Source organism: Siniperca chuatsi, linkage group LG10 (assembly GCF_020085105.1).
Source record: "Siniperca chuatsi isolate FFG_IHB_CAS linkage group LG10, ASM2008510v1, whole genome shotgun sequence".
In the NCBI taxonomy this organism is placed as follows: domain Eukaryota; kingdom Metazoa; phylum Chordata; class Actinopteri; order Centrarchiformes; family Sinipercidae; genus Siniperca; species Siniperca chuatsi.
The window spans coordinates 6,935,152-6,950,570 of NC_058051.1; the positions used below are offsets into that span (position 1 = coordinate 6,935,152).

Below are 15,419 nucleotides of genomic sequence, written 5' to 3' on the forward strand. Positions count from 1 at the left end.
GAGTCCACCAGTCAGTTCAGAGGGGTTAATCTCTCTCTCTCTTTCTCTCTCTACCTCGATCTCTCCCTCCCTCCCTCCCTCTGATGCCTTTTGCTGCGGCCCCTCACTTTCTCAACACTTGGACAGGGAGAACTGATAATGTGTGTGTGTAGTTTGGGTTTCCTCCTTACCACTCTCAATCTCTCTGGACTGAACTGTACGTAAAAATGACTGACGGGACTTTCTAACACACTCCTAATGCTGAATGTTCACACCACAGACTGGTAAGGCAGCGCTCTGATTGGGAAAGTTGTCTAATTTCATGCGGAGTGTGTTTGGGGTTGCAGAGGGACGAATGTGTGTGAAAATTCCACTTTGTGTGTGTGTGTGTGTTCATGTGGGAAATGCTGTCTGGAATGCAACAAGTCATTTGTAAATGTGGGTTTTGTTTCTCTATTTGTGTGAGCTCAAATTTCACGTTTTCAAGATGTGGAGACATGTAAAGATGTGAAACGCTTCTCTTTTCCTTGCTGTCTTTCTCCTTTTCTTAGCTCACCATTCCATTTCTTCTCCTTATCCCCCTCTCTGCCCGACCCAAGTTACTCAAGTTACCGGCTTCCTCCTGTTGTTATGAGCCCTGTGGTTTCTATGCAGCACTCTGAGGGCGCTCCCACGCTCTCCTAAAGAGAAAGAAAGGAAGGAAAACAGCGATAACCATTTCAGAGCCACAAAAGAAGTGGGAGAAGCATGCTTGGTTTCACCCCATGTCTCCTCTCAGCATCTACATGCACGCTTTTGTCCCTTTAACACTAAGCAACTTGGAAAAATGTATCTGCCTTTTGCATGTCTAGTTGGCTACTTTTTTTGTTTTCTGGACAAAAGTTTTCTCTTTTATTCAGAGGTGGTGGGTTGGCTGAGGTGGTGAGAAAATTGGAAACAGAGCCACCCACTGTGGAAGTGAGTCAGCCGGGCATTTAGTGGTGTGTTGACTTTGGAAATGGCAGGGATTGGGGAGTGGTGCTGGTGCTGGGGGGACAGATGAAATTGTCATAAGAAAAGAGGAAAAAACAGAAAGTGTCAATTTGTTCATATTTTCTGCTGAGGGACCCAGAATCCCTGCAAAGTGGCAGCTGAGTTGTGTACAACAGGAATTAAAGGAAAGAAGAGTGACGGAGAGGAGAGGAGAGGAGAGGAGAGGGAAAAGCCAGAGGCTGTTTATGAAGGGAGGGAGCGGCTTGTGTCCATCTGGGACAATCCCAAGTGCTGAAAGCTTCCCCACCCTGATCCCAAACATTACCCCCACCTCTCCCACTCCCCACCCCATCCACCCAACCTGTAAAATGCATCCAACTTCTTGCATTTGTTCTTTTTACACATGCTGCATTTCATTATCTTTCTGCATTTTGTTTCTTTCTTTTCTTGTCACTCTCTGTCTCTTTCCTCTTCTCTCCTTGCCTGCTGCTCATCTGTGTTCTGCCAGCAAGCTACAAAACACTACAAGAGTATGGGGACACTCCTCGTTTCATCCATGTTCATGTCCACTATATATATATTTTTGTTCTACATGGCCTGCAACATAATGCAAGATCAATCTGTATTTTTGTGTACTGGTAATTTAAATTGTAAATAGTCACCTTAGTTGCTACTTTGATCTCCCACAATCCTTCTGACATGTAACTAAGTGCTGATGATGTTATACATGGGAGAATAAAGTTCTGGGTGATTTGTCCCTTGGGTTGCATGCACTGCTATGATGTATAATTTATAAGAAGCTATATGCTTCTAGGCTATATTCATGTGAAATGTAATGTTTTCTTGCAGTTCAGTGGCTAACATTAACTAGCAAGCAATAGCCAAATGCTATTGTATTCTCCCAGAGGAGAGATGAAGGCAGCTGGTTAACAAAGCAGCCAAAGAGATCATTAACTAAATATGTACATCATCACCACAAATGCACTACAAGCCTGTAGGATACACTTTCTATCATCATTTACTGATTTATTGGTATTTTACTGCCAGAAACAAACAGAAAAACTGGTGGACACAGCCATATCTGCCTCTTTAGTCCTCTCCCTTTGTTTGGCCTGCTTAACCACCCTCCATCCCCATCTCCTCTTCCTCTTCCCTCCCTCCCTGCCTTCCTCCTTCCGCGCTGCCTGTGTATCCAGCGATAAGGGGACAGCGATGGTAGCACTTCCTCTTGCCACAGGAAGCAGGAAGTGTTGATTTCCAACGCAGACTCTCTGGGCAAACTCTGCGCTTGGCCCGCTGGGATCCACATCACTGACACACATGCACACACAGTCAAATGGAAGCAGCACACACTCCAAGACATGCATACATACAGTGAAGTCGTGATGCAGACATGGAGATATGTGTGTGTGTGCATGTGTGTGTGTCACCTGTCTGCAAACAATGACTCCACTATATCTTTGCTGCCTGATGGTTTTCATGGGAAACCACCTGGGAAGCAGCCCACTCTGTGTCTCTTTGACCTCAGGGTTGGCTCGCAGGTCAGAGGATGATTGGCTAATTATTCCTCTAATCACAGCAAATGTTTTGTTATGACCCTCTTTGGCCATGCAGGTCGGGGGTGGTGCTGTTGAGCTTAAAAAAACACAAACATCCATTCATCAGTTAATGGATTCCAGTTATACTGCAGGGTGGGAGGGCTGGGTGTGAGTGAGACAGAAAGAGAGAGACAGAGAGGGAAGGAGGCTGACATAAAGGGAAAGTGGGGGAAGACAAAGAATAGAAAAGACAAAGAAAAATATGTTGACTGTTGTCATACAAAAAGAGAAACAAGCTCTAAGGTAAATGTTTCTGAGTGATTACATCCATAAAAGTATTACAGCTCATTTTATTCTACTGGACTCATTCCTTCCATACATTACGGACAACTTTTCTATCCTCTATGGTCATAAGTTTCATTTAATGTAATTGTTATTTAATGCCTTTATTATATTGTATTTGATATGATTGTTGATATTTGCATAGGTTTGTATATTTATTGCTAATCTTCTGTCAATGTTAGTAATTTTCTGTACTGCTTTGGCAATACGGATTTCTGATCTGTCATGCCAATAAAGCTTATTTGATTTGATTTGAATAGGGCGTCTGAGGGCAAGAAACGCTACCTAATGGATTTTTTTCCTAAGAGTCAGCCTTACTCCTGTTTGTAGTCAAATTTATTTTTAATAATTATTTTTTTATAATTATGGTGGTGGTTGCCCTGTGTGTGGTTTTCAATTTTGTACAAGGAGGAACAGGATTGCATGGAAAGTAACAAAGAGGATATACAATGTTTCTCTAAACACACTCTCGGCGATCATTGAACAGCCCTTATATGGTGGAAGAGGAGTCAGTGACAAGTGAACAGATCAAAGCGGGTGAAAACAGTGGGTGCAGTCTTGTGTCACTGACCAACTGTACAATACATTTAAAGTTCATAGCATATAGATAGTACAACTTATCAAGTGTGATGTGATGATCTACACTTCCCAGATGGTCAATAAAGTAGCTAAAATGGTCATTTGTACCTGGAATATGGATGCATCCTAAAGGTAGCTATGTAGCGGTATGTCAATACATTGCAATAAAAGGCCATTAAGTCATTTTGGCCAGGACTGAGAATTGAAGTTACAATATAAAATTGTTTGGACATACAGTACATATATACACCAGTCTTGGTGTTAATGCATAAGTCACCCATTTGCAAAAAATTGTTTTTTCAATGATGCTGGGAGGTCAGATGGCAACTAATCAAATTCATGAGGAACAGCTGTTGGGAAGCAACAAAAGGCAACGATGTCTGGATTAACAATATATTTATTTTAAAACTTATAGCATGAGATAATTGCATCATTTCCAGTAAATATAAGTTTGCTTTAATTTGCCTTTAAAAATAAAAATCAAATCAAATTCTATTGGAAGTAGGGCTGCAACTAACGATTGTTTTCATAATCGTTTAATCTGCTGATTATTTTTAGATGAATCGTTTAGTCTATAAAACGTCAGATTTCTCAATTTCTCAAAGCCCAAGGTGATGTCATCAAATGTCTTGTTTTGTCCAACTATAAGTCAAACACAAAGATATTCAATTTACTGTAATGTTAAGACAAGGAAAAGCAGCACATTTTCACATTTGAGAGGCTGCACCCATTAATGTTTGGCATTTTTACTTACAACAAATAATAACTATTATCAACATAGTTGAAAAGTTAAGATAAGTAAAGATTTTAATTTCTTTTTGGAAGAACTGGACTTGACTAGTCCTTAAATTCAGTTGACAGTAAATAGGGTTCTGGCCAAGTGTGCGCTTAAAGTAATGGTTGTTGCTACATGTATTTACGTGTGGTTTTTAAGTGATGGCTGAATGTCCCAAATGAGTTCTTATGTAAAGTATGACTGCTGTAACTTTACTGGTTATTGCTAATGGGGCAAATGGTCTAAGAAAGAGAGAAGAATATAGAGGACATGAGGAGGGAGAAGAAGGCTGGCAGTAGATTGAGTGGGAGCAGACAAAGGAACAAAGAGGAAAAGGAAGGGGGGAATTAAAGTGACACCTGTGAGTGTGGTAGAGGAGTTAGGAAGGAGAGAAAGCAGAGAGGCCAGAGCAAAATCGAAAGAATACAAAAAGATTTGGGTGATTAGGAAACGTTGGAGATGTGAGCCTAAACTATGAGCGGGTCAGGGGTCAAGAGAGGTGAGGAGGTCAGAGTGGGCCCAGCAGCGCTACTTAGAACAGGATATCCTGTGAGGAAAACCCATCTGTCTCTCTCTCTCTCTCTCTCTCGTTCTGCCTCTTGAATTCCCACAGAGGGCACAGCGGAGAGGAGAGGTGTAACCTTTCACTTAAAACACCAGAGAAAACACAAGTTCCTGACTGAGAAGCTTCACTTTCATCAATCATCGGTGACAGAGACAGATAGCAGATGTGTACGCCTGATGACCTGACAAACTGAGAGTGTATAAAGTGTTTTATAGTGTGTGATGATAGCTGTATGATGTTTCCATCATGTGCTGATGTTTGTTGCTGTTTTCATTCACTTGCTGCAGGGGCTGAAGCCAAGATAAATTTCCCTGCAATAAAGTTTATCTTACTGTATCTTATCTTAGCCAGACAGTGTCAGTGAAACATCCCCCTTCTATTTTAAATATACTCAGGCTTAACGTTAATATTAGCATGTTGGACCCTGGGAATACGTTGCCATCCAGCTGTAGTATTGAAAATTTATACCTTATGTGAGATATTAATGCTGCAATGAGCGTTATCCTAAAATGATGTTGCATGCGTTTCAGGTTTGGGTTTCGGAGTTGCTTTAAGGTTTCAGAACCTCTGGTGAAAACCCCTGTTTTTTTGATACCTGCCCTGCTGAAGAGTCTTTGAGCAAGGCATTGAACCACATGCCAGCTCCAGGCTGCTGTACTGGACAAAGTGTCACATTATTAGGCGAACAGATCTGTTTTGTATTAGATGTATGTGTGCTGGAGAGTAAAGAATTTTCTGTGTCAAACCAGAGCATTTCCTTTAGTTTCTCCCTTCATTTTGCCCCCGTGAACGATAACATACAAACTCAAATGTCACCAAATAATAACACAAAGATAGCAGAAATTGTGAGGCTTTTCTGAGAAAAATGTGCTGTGGTCTGTCAGTCTGAACAATCTTATCTAATAACAGGAAACGACCCAAAACACAAGATTTGGGTTTTTGACAGGTGTAGACATCTGACAGCCAACTTCTTTGTCACATCTCGGTGTAAACACCATGCAGTGAGGAGGGCCTGTGCAAGCCTTTTAGGGGCCCAAAGCATCATATCATATCATGCCCCATTGCATACACTGTTCATTAGATTAACCTGTTCAGTATTCTTGAGTGCAAACATAAAAATTGCACCAAAAACAACATAACCTCCTTGAATAAATATCAAAATTATGACAGAAAATAAACAAATGGAATGAAATGTGTTAGCCACTGTTGGGCCACTCATATAATGTAGTTTTTGCTGCCATTCCTATTAGTAAAGGCTTGTTCACACCAGATAGTGGTACAGCAAAATTAATCTGCATGTATGTTTGGTTATATCAACTAATTGCTGTGATTCCATTGAAATGAAATTAATTCCCCGCAAAATGTTGCTGTTGTGACCAAGCCTTAATAATAATTTATATTTACCAAGTTAATTGCTGCGATTTGGGAATGCGGCTACATCGCTAAAAAGAAGTCAGACAGGGCAAAAAACATGAGCAGTCAGATGATCGGGTTATTATCCATCATAGTTTGCAGACTGATTTCCTGGTTCAACTTAGACTTACCATACTTACTTTTACCTCCAAGTAAAGTGCTTTAGAATATCTGGCTAAACTGCTGGCTTGTTTACAATCTGTTTGGTTGTCTGAACGCATGTTTCTTGCCCCATCACACTTTGTTGTAGGGATATAGGCACAATCCCAGATCTCAGCAATTACTTGAGTGACTACAATGTTATTGTAACAAAAAGATATGATGACTAAAACTAAGAAAATGAGGCCCAACTAAGAAATGAGGCCCAAGTTATAAGCACACACTCAGTTGGCTTAATATAGCTCAGGTTGATATTGCCAGAGAAACGAGTCCACGCCAACGTGCTTTGCTTATTTAACAAAGACTGCAATTACATTTGTTTATAAATCTCTAACCTTGCAGGATGACAGGTTACTAAAACTGTCCAGTAAACATGCTACTTGTGAGTCCATGTGACTTTTGTTTACAAGCCCTGCTTCACTAATTGGGTATCCTGAAGCTAAACAAACTGACAGTTGCCACCATGGTTTGGACCAAAGCAAAATATCTGTGGGTGTGACAGCATCCTAAAAATATGAAAAAAGATGTATATAGCCCGATGAAGATCTATGTAGAACATGTGAGCAGTTATTTTATTTTATCCTGAACTAACTTCATTTTGACACATGAAAAAAAAAATAGAAATACCAGTAGTACTTTATCGTTTTCTATGATATTCTCAAGGAATGTCTGACTTCCCTCATCGGCTTAATGTGTCAGACAAACAGACAAATTTCAACCTACTAATGTTTCCCTCTTGTGAGAAGCTTTATGTTTCCCCTTTTGCAACAGTTATGCCAAAATAGTCATTATTCTCTCCATACACTTAATCATATACTCAGTCTGATATTCTCACATTCAAGTGTGCTCTTAAGTGGGTGATATTTTCCGTATGGGAACATTACCTTATTTTTTTTCCTACCAATGGTTTATAGTGACACAAGTAAGAGACACACAGAGAGAGAGGGAGAGAGAGAGAGAGAGAGAGAGAGAGAGAGACAAAGAGACAGAGAGCGAGGGACTGAAAGCGAGAGATGGGGAACGAGAGTGTAGAACTATTTTTGGCCTGTCTGGGTGTTTCCTACACACACACTCACGCTTCTCAGGCTTGTTGTTGTACAGAATGGTGGGTGTTAAAAGGGTGAGTTTTGATTTGATTTGACTTTGCGTTTTGAGGGTTCGTATATGTATATGTGTGTGTGTGTGTGTGTGTGTGCATTTGTGTGTGTGTGTGTGTGTGCTGTTGATATCTCTGGGATTTTCCTGTGGTTGCTATGGTTTCTTGCTGTGTTTTGAACAACTTGCCATAAATCCAAACATCCTTAGGGTGTAAAGGATCCTCAGCCCTTCATTATACACTCTGTTTGTGCTGTCTCTGGGGTTGACCTCTGTTTCTTTCAATTTAACCTGATCCAACGTCCAAACGATCATTCATCTGGATACAACCAAGTCTTTTTCTCCATCTTTGCTGTGTTGTTTCTGCACTACACTTCCCAGAGGGTATTGGTGACACTAGTTACTTTCTAGTTGTAGTTTCTTTTTGGACCACTCAATTTAATTTTAATATTTACAGTGTGTGATTGATTGGTATCTGTAATATTACTTATTCTTCCTTCCCCCAAAAAATGCACATTACTTTATTTTACCTCTCAACACTGGTTAGTGATGACTGCACTCATGACGCCATTGCTCTGTTGTGGAAAATGTCTGTCAGCAGTCCATTGTGTTTCTGTGGACTGCACATGTCACATTGGCTTTCACTGTGGCTAGTCTTTTTAGACATTTGTTCAGACAGTTGCTCCGTCTCTCTTTTTTCACATGCACACACACCCACACACATATACCTACCGTGGAAACATTTTGAATATGCTGTAGTGGAATGCATGATTGTGTCATGTCCATATGTGTTTGTGCTGTATACAGCATAATGTAATTCCACAAAATCCTCTTTTCATTCAACAAAAGAAGCTAAAGTTCTCAAATGTTAAATGTTGTCTGAACACAAGCGCATGTACAAGAATTTTGCCTAAACAAAATAGGCTAAAACTGGTAAACTTGTTTACAAGAATAAGTAAACAAGGTTACAAATTTAACCAGACATACATAGTCAGTAGCCTACAAAAATCTGTTACGGTCATTTTCCCTAATCCTGCCATTGCATTCTGAGAGCTGGCATCTATCCTTCTGACTGTCATTCTGTGAGGATTCCAGTTTAACCGTGCAAACAGTTTCATGTTTGTGGAGCCTCACTTTATTCTGTCAAATGTTGTCTTTTAGCAGGAGAACATTTCTGCAGGAGGGAGGCACCCCACAGCACACAGCAATAATCATCTCTGTTTTACTGTTAATTATATTGAAATAGGCATAATAAATGAATCGACAGTTTAATATTTTATAAATAAATTGAACATGTGATTTAAATGTAGATTGAACACACCAAATTACGGGAATTAAAACATAGACTGTATATGAGTTAAAAGCAGAGACAGCAGTTACTGCTACTCTGTTAAGCTAGGCTACTTACCTTGCAGGACTAGTTTAGCTGTTTTTTCCATTTAGCCATGATCGTATTTAGTTACATGGGAAAACAACAACAGAAATTACCAGATGTCAGCTGATCAAAATTACTATTTTTCAAACACAGATTGTAGATATGGGGAACAATAAAGTAAATTTAGGTTCAGCTAAGGCTAGCTGTGACAGTCTCACCAGCTAGCTTTAACTTGATATAGCCCTCTTGCTTTAGCTGTTATGTTGACTGTTTTTCTGTGACAGACAGTGCAGTGAATGTGATGGGTTGAATTCTAGATTACCAAACAAGAGTCCAGTTACTGTTTTCACAGAAATGATACATTCCTATGGTATAATAATGTTTTGTGTGGTAAGACAAATGCCCAAAAGTCAGATTCTGGTGCTAACTCAATTTGTAGTTACTGCATTTTGGTGTTGTAGGGCAGCACTGTAAGTATGTCTTCAGTGAGCTCAGTCTCTGGAGGTGAAATGTGTAATTTTCTTCAATAGCAACATTCAGTGCTTTAAATAACCTCCAAGTTATCTTCCATGAAGCAGGAGGGTCACAAATGATTTGAGCGTGTACATGCTGATGTGCAAAGGCTCTTTCTTTCTGCATCTCATGATTATCAACTGACTGCCACAAGACTGAAGCAGACCGTTACTGAAAGAGCTGTCATACATGAAAGAGAATATTTTCTGTAGAATATTGCAGGTGTGAAAATTCTGGCACTGAGATTACAGGCAAAGAGAAACTTTGAGAAAAGAAACCCAGCTGCATTTTGAAAACTTCAAGTGTAGTTCAATACTGTAACTGACCACACCCTGATACTCTCTTGCACACACACACACACACACGCGCGCGCGCGCGCACAAGCACACATGAATACAAGTATACAGTATAAGCACGCACAAACACATGGTTGCGTGCATACATGAATATCTGCATGCACAAAAATAAAAACACACAAATAGAGCTTAAGTTTTTCCTCCCAAATATTTCCCAACCATATTATTTTCATCTTCTTTGTTCTTGTGTTTTCTCAGCCCGCTAAAGATAATAAGTATTTTCCTCAGTGTCTACCCCCTCATATTTCTCTCAGCCTTCATCATCTGTCTCCCTCTTTCTATCTTCATCTACCTCTTGAGCCCCTGTTTTCCTCCCTCCTCCTCCTTCTCCTTCTCCTTCTTGGCTTTTCTTTCTTTCAGATCATCCTCCTCTGTTTCTCCCCCTCTCCTCTGCTACTTCTTTTTCTTCTCATGCAGCATTCCTCGCATTCCTGTTGGCTTCTTAAGGGGAAGGACCCCGCTGGCAGACCAAGGCCAAACATTATTACAGTGCTCTCAGCCTCTCTCTCTGTTTCTCTCAACCTATCTCTCTTCTTCTTTCCCTTCTTTCCCTCTCTTACTGATTCTATCATTCACCTTCTCTTATTCTCTTTCTGACTTTCTTCTATTCCTCCTCAGTCACTTTATTTTTCTAATCACTTGTTCTTTCTTTCTCTCCCTCATTTCTTCTCTCTAAAACCTCCATGCCCACTTATTCCATTTCACAAATAGTGGCTGTATGCTTGTACTTTAACTGTGTTAAAACAGCTTACTGATACCACTGTGTTTCATAATTAGTGGAAATAAGGGTCATACCCTTCTTTGTTACATAAAACAGGCTCATTCATGTTTATACAAGCGCATGTGTTGTGTTTTTTAACAACAACACACTGCCCGCACATGGGAGATAAGGTATCAGACACACAAATGTTCACAGAAAAGGCTCAGTGCTCAACCAAGCGACCCAACACACACACTCGCCCTCACAAAGCCCAGCAGTTTTCATAATTAAGTGGGTAATATGTTTTCAGTATGTTTAAATGTATATTTTTCTTTGTGTCTGCATGTATTTGAATGCATCATAAATTTACTAAAAAGTTCAAATTTAAGTTTTATTTGACAGTAAATTTCCAGATGCCCCAAATTGTGTTCAGATTCCTATTTGTATTACCTCAATATGTTACACACAGAGATACTGCACCACTAAGGAGAACTGAAGCAACAGACACAGATTGTAAATTGAAGCCATAAGCCAGCTGCTTTAGGCTGATATGCCGTTTACTAAAATAGAGACATTTTAAAGGAAACGGAAAGAAGAGTAATTTGGTTGGATTTCTTGATTTCTGATTTGATGGTCTCGAGTTGATATCAGGAATGTATATGTGTGTCTATATGTGTCATGAGTTAAGCCCTTAGTATCGTTTGAAAAATTTCAAACGTTGATATGACCTGGTTTTGGTTTTTATGCCAAAATGATACTTTTTTTCAATAGCTTACTTTGAGAAATGTAAGCATGTTTTTCTCCGATTTTTTTTTTTATTTAACAAAAGAAGCCATAGTACAAGAACTGTGCCTGAATAAAATAGTAAAATCTGTCTGATGAAAGAAAGAGTGAGAATGAGAAAATCGATTAAGAATTTGACCCGACATTCATGCCAGTTTTTGTTGTTTGACAGTTTTCTTTATTTGGTTACACAGACACATTTTGGTTCCAAAAAAGCTCTAGTCACTGGACACAAAATAACCTTCATTTTACTTGCTCCTGCTTTATGCATTCTGAAAGCCCTCAAACAGCCCTCCTCTGACCATCATTGTGTGAGGATTTCAATTTAGTTTTGCAGACACTTTTGTATTTTGTGAAAGATCACTTCTTATGTCAAATGTTGTGTTGTAGCAGGAGCACATCTCTGCAGGTGGGAGGCAACTATGTAGCACAATGTTGACCACATCCTGCCTCATATAGTCCTGACAAAAAAGTTACATATGTCAGACTGACTGGTTTTAACTGCGTCATTTTAGTATAATTTACGGTTTTAAGATTTGACTCATCATGTTTCTAAAAACTGATATTGATTGAACATTTTTGCACTGAAGCTGTTCTGTAGCTTCAAGTGTTTTATACTGACCACACCTTCTTTGTAACAGTTTTTAATTAGCAGGGATTTCCTTTGTATTTGCACTAGACAGGCCAATATTTCGTTTTTCATGAAAAGTCAATATTGGCCTAATATATGGGCTAGTACATTTTAGAACAATTTAATTTTTCAGTGACTTCATACAGTTTCATACACCATGTGGAGGCTTTTACAATCTTTTGAAAAATATTTTAGTTTAAAATCTCAGTAATCAGAGGATGAAACAAGCAAATAGACACCAACTCTGCAAAGGAAAGCTCTTTTTAGATAAAATAGATGTTGTTTGTGGAAAATACTAACTGACCAGTGTTGGACTCTCTCTGTGTGTGTGTGTGTGTGTGTGTATGTATATATGTATGTATGTATGTGTTTGTGTATATGTATGTATTCTTCTCTGCCTGTGGGCGTTTGCCTGCTGTGCTGCTTTTCTGTCACCCTGTGGTTTTGTTATTTTCAGCTCGAAACCGGATGTGATTCAGACTGCATGGTAGATTGTGTAATTGAATGGACTAACCACATGCACACACACACACACACACACACACACACACAAGTGCACACATGTGCACATAAACACACTCACACACACATATATATGCTTGCACACACACTTTATGTCAATGCACATAGACACATGCAATCACAACACACAGAAAACTCACACACACACACAGTTATGCAGCCCTATACACCCACACATTGAGGGTTTCTGGGAACGGTGCTGGGTTCCCCCTGTTCACAGAGGCACCCGAGGGTGAACGAGCGGACGATGGAGCTCCACCAGCAGTAGACAGACGCACGCTTCTTGGTTTCAATATTGGTCTGAAACATCAGTTGTTGACCTGGCTGACGCTGAGATCGGAAAAAAGGATAAAACGCACACATACGCTTGTGCTCTGTGGAAACAAAAGGGCGGTTGAAAGTGGGGAAAAACACTGAGAAGTGCTAGTGAAACTAATATGTGTAAATGTCAGTTTCTGCCTCAAAAATTTTTAAAACTGTACTATGCAGAGAGTTAATTTCAGAAAAAGTAAGAAAAACAGGGAAGGGAGAGAGGTGGACAAAAAAGTACCTAAGGACCTCTGTCATATTTACAAAAATGACTATTTCATAGGGACTTATTTTTAAGACAGTAGCCATGAATAATTACTGTAGCTGTTTAGTTTTTTGTAAGCTATCACAGTGACATATGTACTGTAGGCGTGTGTATGCATGTGTGTTTGAACACTGTGGCTTACAAAGACAGGACGCCCTACTTCCTACATGGGCTTGGGGTGCCCTGCGCTAGGTGGTCTGACAACAACAAGTAAAGATTTGTACCAGCAATTTTTTTTCTGACTTCTCTAACTGAACTAACTGTGAAGTCTTTTATGTCACCATACAAAGGTGGTTATGGCTACTTTTTGTTCCACCACATCCCTGGTTTTACAGTAACTGTTGGCAAATCTTCTATTACCTCAGAGCTTCCTCCTCATGTATTGCCTATGAGGATTCTCAGTCATTCTGTAGTAGGGTCTCTTTAGAACCCTAAATCTATGGATCTTTGAATGAACATGCATTAAATACAATATGTTAGAGTCTTGACTGCACACTGTAAGAAATCTACTGTGATTTCCACAGTAATTAACTGGCAGCAATTGACAAGTAATTTACTGGAAAAAAAAAAAACCCATCTACAGTAGGGTTACTTTATTCTTAGTTACAGTTGTAATACTATAACTGTAAAATAAAATACAATAATATAATGATAGTGTGTTTATAATTATAGTGGGGATATTGTAACTTTTTATGACTCTTTTATGATACTGTATCTATAGTTACTGAAGTGGTGTGTAACTGCAAAATAAAACACAATAACTTTTATGACACTGTGCACTTGATTACAACAAGATTTTCAATAAATTACTGCAGAACGTCCTTGACAATTATTTATTGTTAACTGTTGAACAGGAACAAGCATACCTACTTATTTTGACTGTGCTCAGGGATTGTGCATTCCATGGTTACATAAATCAAATGGCCTTTTTCCATATGTATCCACTCCGTGCCATGAGCGACCACAATTAGATCTGGTTTTCCAGATCTAGCTAAATTGTTTTGCATAGCACATGACAGCACAATAAACGCTGTTGTTTACCTTAAATGACATGTTGGAGGTATTCTGGTTCACACAAACTGCAGTGAAAGAGCACTCTGCTCTTCACCTAACAGCTCACTGTGGCTGTTTCTTCTTTGACCAATCCTCCTTTGCAATATTTAAAACTGATCTGCTAACCCAATAGCTCAAAGTTGTTTTTTTTCCCCACTTTGCTGAGTAGACCAATCACTGACAATATTACAGTACAGGGGTGTGTTTTGTTTCATAACAGATTTGAATTAGCTTTGATTCTATACTGATAGAATCTTTAATCCTACAATATATTAGCAAATTAGTTGCAGTTTTATTCTCATAGATTACAACTCTATTGTGACATGGTTTAGGCCTTTCAGTGAATGAAATGTCCTGTAGCGAGTATAGCTATTTGTGCAATCAGCTCAACAATATATGACATTGTTATTAGGCCCACAGAAACTATTCCAAACATTTCCTCATGAGGGCCCTTTCAACAGCCTTCTTCTACTGTTGTTGAGGATGTGAAAACAATGTTCAGGAGTCCTTTCAGAGTTATTTCTCAATGTACTTGTTTGGTCTCTACTGCAGATATATTACGCAGCACTTTAGTGTGGTTGTCAATAAAATGGTGTATAAGTTGATCGCACCAAATGGAAGCATGCAAGTTTTTACATTATATTAAAAAGAATATTGCAGTGGTGTTAAATGTATTGAAAGAATTTTAAAAAATGGGATATCAGTCTTTCAAATCACATTTTAAAGCTCTCATGAAATGACTGTTAGCATGAAACTTAACAAATTGTGACTTATGTTATTAGTCAACAAGGTGTGTTAAAAGTATCTATTTTGCAGTAAAGTTCACTTGTTGATTTTCTTCCTCATGTAATTCTGTCATATAACTATTTGTGTATTAAAAAATTGCAACATGTACCATTTGAGATAACTGCAGTCATGGGCATGAAAACATATTCGCTGGCAGAAAATCAAAATTAAAAAGGATACCAAATCAGGTTCAAGAGAAGATTTTTGTGTCCTGAGAATGTTTGAGCCTTTATAGATGTGGTTTTGTGCAGAAACTTTTATCGTATACCAGTTTCAAGGTGCACCCCCACCAAAATAATTTTGTTGTTTAATGCTATTGGTTTAATTAGACATTAGCTAGACATTAGCTCCACTGGTACATGACTGTAATCAGAGATTTTCTTGTCCCTGCCTACATTACCGGTCTGAATCTGAATAGACATTTGAAGGGACTAGTCAATTGCTGTTTACATTATTCTACTGTATGTTAGAAGCTTAGAAACCAATACAATGGACAAATAATAGCAGTATATTACAAACCAGGCCATTGCAAGTCAGTACTATATATGATGGAGGTTCTTTTGCTTTTAAGCAGCAGACTCACTAATGTGTGCTTCATCTTGTGTGTCACATGTTGGTCTAAATGCTGTTTCACCCGGACAAAAATAACATACTGAGGGAAACAGGCTATTTGTAATTTTTGAAAACATTTACTCATGAAAATGTTAAG

The 15,419-nt window shown here is 38.9% G+C and overlaps 1 protein-coding gene across 4 annotated transcripts in view; it reads left to right on the forward strand.

Annotated features, from left to right (window-relative positions):
- The first annotated feature begins 60 nt into the window (after nucleotides 1-60).
- hdac7a (histone deacetylase 7a) overlaps nucleotides 61-15,419 on the forward strand; it is a 65,060-nt gene continuing 49,701 nt past the window's right edge. The window contains exon 1 of one of the 4 annotated variants that reach the window (XM_044212231.1): nucleotides 61-263. In XM_044212231.1, coding sequence (XP_044068166.1) covers nucleotides 245-263 — 19 coding nt within the window. In that variant the 5' untranslated portion in view covers nucleotides 61-244. Of the gene's footprint in view, nucleotides 264-7,320; nucleotides 7,443-15,419 lie in introns of those variants that run through there. The other 3 variants (XM_044212232.1, XM_044212234.1, XM_044212230.1) reach the window with 3 other exon arrangements.